The sequence below is a fragment of the Leptosomus discolor genome, chromosome 10 (assembly GCF_034619465.1).
Source record: "Leptosomus discolor isolate bLepDis1 chromosome 10, bLepDis1.hap2, whole genome shotgun sequence".
NCBI classification, from domain to species: Eukaryota; Metazoa; Chordata; class Aves; order Leptosomiformes; family Leptosomidae; genus Leptosomus; species Leptosomus discolor.
This window is the reverse complement of record NC_141400.1, coordinates 10,579,647-10,590,720: the sequence shown is the minus strand read 5'-3', so window position 1 is coordinate 10,590,720 and position 11,074 is coordinate 10,579,647. Positions and strand designations below refer to the sequence as shown.

General features: G+C 49.2%; 1 protein-coding gene across 1 annotated transcript; it reads left to right on the top strand.

Annotated features, from left to right (window-relative positions):
• Positions 1 to 254: 254 nt before the first annotated feature.
• STC2 (stanniocalcin 2) lies at positions 255 to 10,462 on the top strand. Its single transcript, XM_086471080.1, has 4 exons — positions 255 to 411; positions 2,631 to 2,773; positions 5,316 to 5,527; positions 10,069 to 10,462. Exons 1-4 carry the CDS (start codon positions 255 to 257, stop codon positions 10,460 to 10,462), a joined length of 906 nt encoding a protein of 301 aa, XP_086327206.1.
• Positions 10,463 to 11,074: the final 612 nt, after the last annotated feature.

The following is an 11,074-nucleotide window of genomic DNA, read 5'->3' as shown; positions in this document are numbered from 1 at the left end:
CGGCGGGCGGGCGGAGCGGGGCGGCGGCTGCCATTGGCCGCGGCGCGGAGCGACACCTGCTCGGCTCCCTCATGCGAGTGACACCGGGGCTCGGCGGGGATATTTGAGGCACCCTCCGGCGCCGCCGCCGCCACTCCGCGCTCGCCGCCGCGCCGGGCACATGCGGTTCGCGGGGCCGCGGCGAGGAGCGCGCTGGGCCCGGGTGCGGCACCCCGCGGGGGAGGACGCGGCGGCGGCGGGGGGAAGGCGCGACCATGTGCGCGGAGCTCCGCGGCAAGCTGCTGGCCCTGGCCCTGGCCCTGCTGCTGGCCAGCGCCCCGGCGGCGGCGGGCACTGAGGCCACTCACCCGCCGGAGGGGCCGCAGGACAGGACCCCGCAGCAGAAGGGGCGCCTGTCCCTGCAGAACACAGGTACGGCGGGGCGGCGGAGGTGGGGGGGGGGGCGTGCAAAGGTGGGGTGGGGTCCCCCCTCACGGCTTCTGGAGCGCCGGGGCAATAGCCGCGTTGAGTTATGACAGGCGTTTTATTTCGGCGTCCGACTGTCAGGCATAAATCATCAGAGGAAATAAGAGCTCGCTCCTAATTACCTTTAAAGCCCGGCTTTGCCAAGCACGTGTTGCCCTTGCAACAGCCGCGGCAGCGCTCCGGGCGAAGCGCCCCTGCGGCCGCGCCGGGCACCACGTCGGTGCCGAGCGGCCCCGGGGCGGCGGGGAGCGGGGCCGGGGGCAGCGGGAGCCCGGCGGAGGTGCCGGGCTGGGGAGGAGAAAGTTTCTCGGCGCAGCGTTTGAAACCGGGTCGAGGGGGGTGGTGGTGGAGGGAGGGGGGGGGCATGTACGGGAGGGAAGGGGAAGCGGCTGGAAATGACTGGTGCTTTGCCTCCTCCATAGGGAGTCGTGCAATGATGCAACGGACCGGGGGTTTCTCTCCTCCTCTCCCGCCCCCTGTGCTCCCTCCCCCGGGTATTATCTGCCTCGAAAGAGAGAGCTGAGGCGTGCGCTTCGCTGGATCGCTTCCCAGCCGTGCAAAGAGAGAGCGCGGGATCCAGACGCTTCCCTTCCCCCCTCTTCCCCCCCCCCCCCCCCCCTTCTCCTTTTTCCCTTTTTTTAACACTCTCAGTGCTGCGAGACGTGTTTAAACACACACGAGCAGGAATGCACGAATGCCCATTAGGGACTGCCACATGTGAATCACGGCACTGTGCAGTTCTCAGCACGCTGGAGCCAGGACATGTGATCCGGCAAAGGGTTTGCATCCGGATGCCAACACAAGCACTACAGCTGAGCTCCCGGCCCCAAAAAAGCCCAGCTCCGCGCTCTGCAGCGCTCCACAAAGAGCTCCATTTTTCCACACACACACACACACCCCCACCCCACCCCCCCCGGCCCGGTGCGTGTGTGTTTGCGCAGCTTTTCGCGTGTGGCTGAGACAATCCCAAGAGCCGACCCCGGGGCTGCCGTGTCCCACCCCCAGATGCACTTCGGGGCAGGTAGAAGAGGCCAGGGGGGAGGCAGCGGCAGTGGCAGTGATTTGGTTTTGAGCTGAGGGGGTTCATAGGAACTCCGTCAGGCTCCGCATTTACATCCTCTCTCCGCCTTGCAGCGAGTTGAAATTAGACCGAAAGTTGCTGTAAAGACTTGCAAATGGACCGCGTGGCGAAGGGGGAGGCTGGGGATGTCTGAAACATGCTGCGGTTCGGAGGGGGATTAGGCTGGCTCCCAAGGGCGAGCTTTAATTAAAGGTACCACTAGGGCAGAGAGTACAGGAATTCTTAGCATCCTCAGTTCTGGTCTAAAAGCTGCCCCTGTTTAACTTTGTCCCCAGGCTTTTTCAACAACCGCCTTCCCTCTGGCAGTACTACTACATCCATTTTTTTTTAAAGGACCAGAAGCTGTCTTGTTAAGAATTAGATTTTTGGGGGTTTTTTGGTAAGTGAGTATTAGACAGCAATTTTTTTTTTTACAGTATTACGTAACATCTGAAAGGGCAGAATAAACACATATGTAACAGCTAGCTCCACTACACCTATTTTATGTACTACATATATAAATATATTTTTTCCCAATTGATTTCTGCATAGGTGAGGACATTGTTGCAGCTTTGTGCAATACTTAGTGCAAAGGACTTTATTTGAGTGGGATTTTTGCCATTAACTTTGTAGACATCATGACAGGGGAAACCCAATGGTCTGTAAAAACCCTGTGCTAAATCACTAGAAACTATCTCAAAGTACCAGAAATGAGAAATTTTAGCTGGCTGGGTCCTGGGCTTCTTGTTTTGGCACTTAATTTTGATGGGGAACTTTGTACAAGTCAGACAGCAAAAATCATGCCTGTCCTTTGCTCCCAAGGAATGCCAAAGCATTAGTCAGTTCTCAAGTGAAATAGCTTGACACAAGTATAGTGGATTTGGCATTTACTTCTTGGATATCACTTTCATAACATAATACACCCAAGTTTTGGCCTAAAGTCTGCAAAAAAGTGGGCATACTGTGGGTACAATAACTGTTGTTACGTGTGTTTTTTCTTTTGAACTGATGATGTTAGAAAAATAATTCTTTCCCTCCCCACCCTCCCCACCACCAGCTTCTATGAACAGTTCTTCAAATTAACTGTAATCAATGCTCATTTTAGCTGAAATCCAGCACTGCCTGGTTAACGCTGGCGATGTGGGATGTGGAGTGTTTGAATGCTTTGAAAACAATTCTTGCGAGATCCGAGGCTTACACGAGATCTGCATGACGTTCCTGCACAACGCTGGGAAATTTGATGCACAGGTAACCCAGTGAAATGTCCTATGTATCTGCTTGCTTCCAATATATGTGGCATGTATTGTAGTTCTTTAACACATCTTTGGGAAAAAAGTTATCATTACAGAGAAAATCTGCTTTTGCACATGACTAGCTTCAATAAGAATTTTTCTGTTGAAGGGCCCAGAATCAAGACCCACGAACCGTAGTAGAGCAGCGGTGTGCAACCTGTCCCACGAGACAGACTAGACTGTCTCTAGCTACAGCTTGCTGTGATCACTTCCTCCTCCTGTACCCAGGATCAGAACAGTAATGTAGCTGACGATGGTTTTCAGAAATACTAAGTGGCTTAAGCTTCTACACTATGTTTGTTCAAAGCTGACTGAAATGCAGCTTGGGCACCCAGTTCGTTTAGACATATCAGACTATTTCCAGTGTGCAGTTATTAAAGTTGGTTCTCAAGACTTGCCCACAACCAGTACAGGCACCTCCTAAAGCTGCTGTGTTCAAGTAAGTCTTTGGTTCACGCACTGACGTTAAAATACATTGCTTGGATGGTATGCAGTGTTAAGTTTGTGTCCTTCATTTTCTCTGCAGACCATTTATGCATCACTGAGACATCCTGTTATTATGTCTTGTAAACCTACTCTCCCATTTCAGTGTGGAGGGAAGAGAACATTACAACAGGCCAGCGGCATTTGGCTTGACCATGCAGTTTACGGTATAACTTGACTAAAAGCATCAGCTACGTGGCACTGTTGAAAGCATGGTATAAAGTAGAGCTGCCTTCAGGATTCCACCTGTTCCATGAGGGATGGTGGGACCACCCAGTAAAAAACACTTTTAAAATGCTGGAGTTTTAGTCTCAAATTCTCAAGGATGTACATTTGTAGTCTGGCTAGCCATTAAAATGGCAATTGCTTCTTCTGGGGCTACCTGAAAACCTTCAACTGAATTTCCAAGTGGCTTCCAGAAAACGCTTGTTTATTTTTGCACAGTATTCTGTCAGTGATCAAAGTTGACCGAAGAAGCCTTGTTGGGAGGGGAGGGAAATGTGCCTACGAAGGTTGAGTGTAGCCATTGATGCCTATTCCCCAGGATCCGCAGGTATTGCTAATCAAATACAGCCTGTCTCATATCCGAGCTGTCTCCATTGCATTGCAGAAGTATTAAATCCCTGGAGCTTTATTTAATATGGAGGTGACTTTGGCCTCTGCTATGCCATAGCTTTTTATGGCTCATCTCTGTATTATCTACAGTTATTTCAGGCGGCATTAAATGACAGGACTAACATTGGCCATTTTCTGTTCTCTGCTTTCTGCTCTCCTTCCCTGTCTCTGAAGCCTGAGAATTGATGTCAGGTTTGGTTTATATAAGAATTTTCTGTTTTATCATTTGCCTACTGTGCTGTACGTGTTTGTTACCAAAGGGAAGGGCAAGTAAGTGCCTTTGGTACGGGGAATAGAAACGGATGATGACTGAAGCAGTTCTTTGATCAGCAAGAAACATTTCTGGCTTGAAACAATTTGGGGACAACATCTGCTTACAGGTCTGAGTGAATCTTAGTTAATGTCAGTGGAGCTGTGCCAGCATACTCTTTGGATAAAGGATAACAAGAATTTGGTCTTCATGGAGCATTTTTGGAAATAATCTGAAGCTAATGAAGAGATGGGGGCAGTGCAGGAGGCTTCTGTGCACCTACTGCTCAGCAAAGTAAAGGGAGTCTGAGCAGAGCTGTCAGACTGCGGCACATGCACCGTGTGTGGCAGCTGTAGCATCAGCTAGCAAAGAGAAAAGGAAGGGATGGTTTTGATGCCCATTAAGCAATTGAATAAAGGAATCACAAACAGTGGGTAAAGAGATGTTGCTAAAGCAGCTTTCCTGCAACTTTTTTTAGTTTCTTGATTTGATTTTTTTAATCTCACTTAAAATTTCTTGCAGCAAACAGACATCAAGACACTGTGGGATTATTATTAGTGCAAATTTGAGTCCCTCTCTGAGGAAGTGGTAGTAGAGAAAATACTGACAGCTGAGGAATGGGGCAGGTGCATATAGACAATGCATACATGTCTATGAGTTTGCAAACTAATTTTAAAATTAAAAAAAAAAAACAAACCCAAAACTAATTTGCAGTTACTGAATGGGTATGTGCTTGTGGTCCTGAAGACCTCAGCCATGGCAGGATGCCCCCTCCTTTGTGTGAAGCTGCTGTGCTGCCACCCCAGAAGTGAATGAAGCCAGTAACTCGAGCATTGAATTATTTCAAGGTGCTTCCTTTTGCCCTTTCCCTTGTGGGACGTTCAGCTGTTGGAGCAGAGGAAACCTCAAAATACCAGTGAGGAAGCCCTGTGTGTTCAGCTCCACTGGGAAAGCAAAGCTGGGTAACTTGGCATGGTCTTTAAGGGCAAAGAAACTTTAAGAGAAGAGGGGGGGAAAGCCATTAAGTGATACCCTTAGCAATCTAATAACCCTTGACATTGTCCTACAGAGGAGCAGCTAGCTGGGCATAAATCAGCTGCTGTGCTTAATGGGCAAAAATACAGACCTACTCCGTTTCTTTTCTTCTCAGGGAAAATCCTTCATTAAAGACGCTCTGAAGTGTAAGGCTCATGCCTTGAGGCATAAATTCAGCTGCATCAGCCGTAAGTGCCCTGCCATTAAAGAGATGGTGTTCCAGTTACAGCGGGAGTGCTACCTGAAGCATGACCTCTGCTCCGCTGCCAAGGAGAATGTCCAGGTCATTGTGGAGATGATTCACTTCAAAGACCTGCTGCAGCATGAGTAAGTGCCTCCGTGCTAGCGCAGTCAGGGGCGTGGGAGCTCCTTCCAGGAGCACGATGGTGCCAATGGGCTGGTGCATCTGCCCAAGAGCTGTTTCACCTCCTTCTGGCCTGAAGCATGTCTTGTTTTCCCATGTACAAGACCAAGGTAATGCTTTCTTTGCAGGGGCCCTTGAAAACTAGTTTGTTTACAAAGGGCTAGATGTGACTGTGAAAGGAGATGAAATGGGTTGAAGTTGGATCTGGCTGTCTTCTTGGTCCTTTAGCAAATACCGTGTCCGTGTCTACCGTTTCCAGAGGCATCTCACAATGTCTCTGTGCTTTCTGAGCTCAAAAGCACTGTTCCTGACCCCAGTATCATATTAAAGATGACAGCTAGAGGGAGAAGGGGGAAAAAGGTCTATGCAAAGTTGTCAGCAAGATGATAATTTCTTCTTTAAATACATACTTTCAAATGTCTTCTAGTTAATTGTCCCTGAAAGAGCTGCAGTCCCCCAGGTAATCTCCCATGCATCTTGTTCTTTATTAATCTCAGATGCTTTTTAATAAAACATGGAGGTGTACAAAATGAAGGCACAAGTCAGATTTTGAGGACTTCATCCCTCTGACTGGGAACACAGCTGCCCCCTGAGCAATGGCAGGCATGAATCCTATTTGGAATTGATCAAAGCTGCTACATGACAGCAACAAACCAGGCACAAGCTGTTTGTACCAACTCTTTGTGCACAAGTGCAAAAATCAGAGCCTGTTTTTCTTGCAGGTGAACATCTCACTTCCAAACAAGAAGGCTGAGCCACAGCCTGGCAACAGGCTTAACCTTAGAGCATCTTCCTACCCCGCCTCTGGGCCTTTTTGTCCCTAGAGGGTATTAGCACAGAAACTCCAAATCCCAGCAATCATGGGGAGATTTTTTTTTTTACAGAATCATTTCTTTTGAGCTTTTAGCCTTGCATTTGTATTAGTATCCAAAGGAGCTGTGCTCTGATTCCCTTACCTTCTGTTAAAAAACATCCCCCTAATACTTAAGCTGCAGTTGCAGTGAAATGTTTCGATCCCAGTTTACTCTCAAATGCAGAATCATTTGCTGTGGTTTGTACGAGCTGAACATGGTGGCCTGAAAGCAAGGCCCTCTCTATGGATGTTCCTGAGGCTGGGATCAAAGGCCTTTTGCCCAGGGCAAAGGGCAGCATCCCAGTGGCTGGGAGCAAGGGGAGCGGGACTCTGTCCTGCACAGCAGCACCTCTCTGTGGGCACTGCTCAGGCTTAGTAGGCTATAAATTTGGTACTTGGCACCAATTAACCCCCCCATCATTTGGGGATGACAAGAACTGTGCGAGCCAAAAGCCTGTCCAAAGAGGAGTAAGTTATCCTTCTTTTACAAACAGGCTAAAGCAGGAATGCTCAAAGGCAGCTGCATATTTCTGGGCAGCTTAACTGGGGGGTTCTCTGTTTTAGAGGAGATGGGTCATTCAGCTGAACACATCTAACTTGCACTATCTCACTTACAGCTTCCTACACTTCAGCATCTCACGGACTCAGAGCTTAGCTTTCCTATGTGGGACTCCCCAAATAGAAGCCAGCCAGCCTCCTCCCCTCCCCTAAATTTAGAGACCATCTCTGAAGCTCTTGGACTAAGGAACTTGTTCAAGATCAATAGGCAAGTGTGGCAGAGCTAGAAATAAAATAACGTCTGCTGACTTGCAGCCTTGTGCTCAGTTCAGGTACTATGGTCAGGACAGCTGAAATGCAGAAAGTAAAACAGTGAAGGAGAAATGGGCCAGTATTAATCTGCAGGGCTCTGGCAGACTCTGAATACCTGAAATATTTGGCAGCTGAGCCACTTTTTAGTCATACCAGCAACCTTTTTTCTTCCCAAGATCTTTGTAAAGGTTATGCCCAATTTCAACAACTATTTCTCTCTTTCTTTTTTTTTTTTTTGCCTCCTTCTGCTGGATCACTTTTATGTGATGTTCTCAGTTCACTCTCATCTTCTATTTTACAATTAAAACAAAAACTAAAAGTGCAGAAGCAAGTGGCAGCTCTCAGACTTGTTCTGTGACGATTTTATTCTGACTGTTTTTTTCCCCGATGAGTGTCGAGGAACGCAACCAGGGCAGTGAGTCTCCTCCTGAGTCAGCTGCGGTGGGGTGGGGGTCAGGCCGATTTGCTATGGTGGAAGTGGTGACAGGCCCTGGCAGATCGGTCGCTGCTGCATTCCAAGTAACTTTTTTTTAAACAGCAGAAACAATCCAAACATGGGAAATATTTTGAGATAGGGGAATAGGTGGCTCTCCAAGCTTAGTCATTCAAAATGAGTTTAAGCAGTTGTGTGAAGTAAAATCAGGGTAGTGTCAGACACTGATCATTTTCTGTTGGTTTTCCTTGTCTGTTCTGACTTAGTTCATGGGAAGATATTTAGACTTGGCCACAGCCACCAGAGCTGGTGGATGGTGTGCCCAGAAGGTGCACCCCCACTGCCCCATACAACCCCAACTGCTGACCCCAGGCTGTTTTCTACTTGCACTGTGGATAGTTCCTACCATGGAAGACTTTTAAGCACGTCCTTCTAGGCCTGCTAGCAGCTGAGCAGTTGTGTCAACAGACAACATCAATATTGACCCACAAAACTTGTGAATGCAACTATTTTAACATCGCTGCACTTGGTGACCCACGGCTGAGGAAGCTGAAGTGCCTGTGCTTGGGCTGCCTTGTGCTGTGGGGCCAGAGAGGGACAGGTGGGAAGCAGAAATGGTGTGTGGCCGTGGCTCGTTTGGAGTCCTTGTTTGGCTGAGAAAAGGTATATACTGAAAGCTGTACTGAAGTCTGTAAGGACCAGTGCTGTTTAATATCTTCATCAGTGATACACACAGTGGGATCGAGTGCACCCTCAGCAAGTTTGCAGATGACACCAAGCTGAGTGGTGCAGTCGACACGCCTGAGGGACGAGATGCCATCCAAAGGGACCTGGACAAGCTGGAGAGGTGGGCCCATGTGAATCTCAAGAGGTTCAACAAGGCCAAGTGCAAGGTCCTGCACCTCGGTGGGGGCAGTCCTCATAATCAATACAAGCTCGGGGATGATGTGATAGAGAACAGCCCTGCCAAGAAGGACTTGTGGGTGCTGGTGGATGAAAAGCTGGATATGAGCCAACAAAGCGCACTTGCAGCCCAGAAAGCCAATCACATCCTGGGCTATATCAAAAGCAGTGTGGCCAGCAGATCAAGAGAGGTGATTCTCCCCCTCTGCTCTGGTGAGACCCCACCTGCAGTGCTGCGTCCAGCTCTGAAGCCCTCAATACAAGAAGGACACGGACCTGTTGGAGTGGGTCCAGGGTAGGGCCATGAAAATGATCATGGGGCTGGAGCACCTCCCCTATGACGACAGGCTGAGAGAGTTGGGGTTGTTCAGCCTGGAGAAGAGAAGGCTCCAGGGAGACCTTATAGTGGCCTTCCAGTGCTGAAAGGGGGCCTACAGGAAAGGTGGGGAGGGACTGTTTACAAGGGCACGTAGTGATGGGATGAGGGGCAATGGTTTTAAACTAGAAACGGGTAGATTTAGATTGGATATTAGGAAGAAGTTCTTTACCTTAAGGGTGGTAAAGCACTGGAACAGTTTGCCCAGAGAGGTGGTGGAGGCCCCATCCCTGGAGACATTCAAGATCAGGCTTGATGAGGCTCTGGGCAACCTGATCTAGCTACAGATGTCCCTGCTCACTGCCGGGGGGGGGTGGACTAGATGACCTTTGGGGGTCCCTTCCAGCCCAATGCTTCTATGAATGAAGAAAAAAAAAGTCTCTGTGGGAAGAAACAGTGCCACTAAAGTGGTTTTCCATGTGTCTGAGTTCTGTGCAATTGCATCATGAGTCCAGATAAGATCTTGCTTCTGGTGGAGATCAATACCTGGTGCTTCAGGGGGAGCTAAAGATGATGAGAAAAGCCAGAGAACCTCTAGTTGAGTGTCTCTAGCTCTTTGCAGAGATGAGGAAATGCCTCCCTCTTGCAGATTAGTGATCAGTGTGTGCTCTGTAGTAGCCATTCACCTGGAGATAGCAAGCTGATGAAGTTGATGGCTCTGGACATAAGCAGGTTTCTTTTGTCATGTATTCTGACTAATAAAGATGAAGGGGCATGGAAAGAGATAGAGGGAGAAGTCGTGAGACAGCAGTTCTTCCATTTGACAGCCCCATTTGCCAAGTGTGTAAACCTCATGCATTCCTGTGGTGGTCATTACAGTTCTCCCAGAGCATCTCTGGTGGGGGAACAATCAAGGCAGATCCAGCGAGTGAAGTTTCGTTCGACAGGATGCCATCACGTGCATTTCTCACAGCGATATGGCTGATTAGAGTATAACATATTGCATAATAAACATATGGTGCAGAATTGCTCTACAAGGCTGCCGAGTCAGTGGGTAGCAGGGGGCTAATGCTACTGAACTGTGCTGTGCACAAGGGAGGGTAAGGCAGAAAGGCCATTACACTTGTTTACTGATAGATAACCCTTATATATTCTTTGACTCCCCTCTCGCTGTTTCTCTTCCCTCTAGGCCATATGTGGACCTAGTGAATATCCTGCTCACCTGTGGCGAGGAGGTGAAAAAGGCAATAACAAGAAGTGTCCAGGCCCAGTGCGAACAGAACTGGGGAAGTCTCTGCTCCATCCTGAGCTTCTGCACCTCGGCTGTGCACGGTGACACCATCCTGAGTCCTGAGAAGAAGCTGGGTGAAGCCAGCAAAGCCACTTCTGGCCGCGGGGACATGCTGGCCCACTCCGACTCTGACCACAGAGAGAGCTCGCGAGCATCTAAGGGAGAGAGAGGTACTAAGGGCCACTTGAATGCCCATGCCCGCGTGAAAGCTGGGGGCCACGGTCCCAAAGGGGCACACGGGATCATGGACCGGGCAGACGAACTGTCCGACTTCTCTGACATCCGGAGGTGAAAAAAGGCACCAACTCCCCGTTACCCCCATCCTCCCCCTCCACTGGAAACCTCCTCTGTTGAGTCCCATCTTCCCGTCTATGGACATTCCAAAGCATTTCCCATTCAGAGGTCAAGCACAGGGCATTGCAAGATATATATATATGGACCTCAGCAACAGTGTATATAGTAGCAAAGGGAGAGCAGTGGCAATGGGTTATCAATCCAGCAAACTCAACACTTGAGCAGCCACCAAATGTGGTAAAATGTCTCTGACTAAATTCTTTTCCCCTTTTTTTGTGAAACAGACATCAGCTGAAATTTAGGATCTTGTTTGGGGGTTGTTGTGTTGTGGGGGGGGTTGTTTTTTTTTTCCTTGGTCCCCTTGGCTGAGGAGAAGGTTCCAAGAGGGCTCTGCCAGATTGCATGTGGCCGCATGTGGCTTAGCACCTCCGAAGGTTTAGGGCACACCCTTACAGCAGATGGCTGAATTCCAGGGGGATTTGGTTTCTGCTTGTGGCTGAGAATGCAAGAGTGCAAGGCTCTCTATGTGACACTCTCTAATGAAATAGCGACCCCGTCTCTCACACAGGAACCATGCGGTCTGGAGCTCCATCGCTTTCTCTTAACTAAA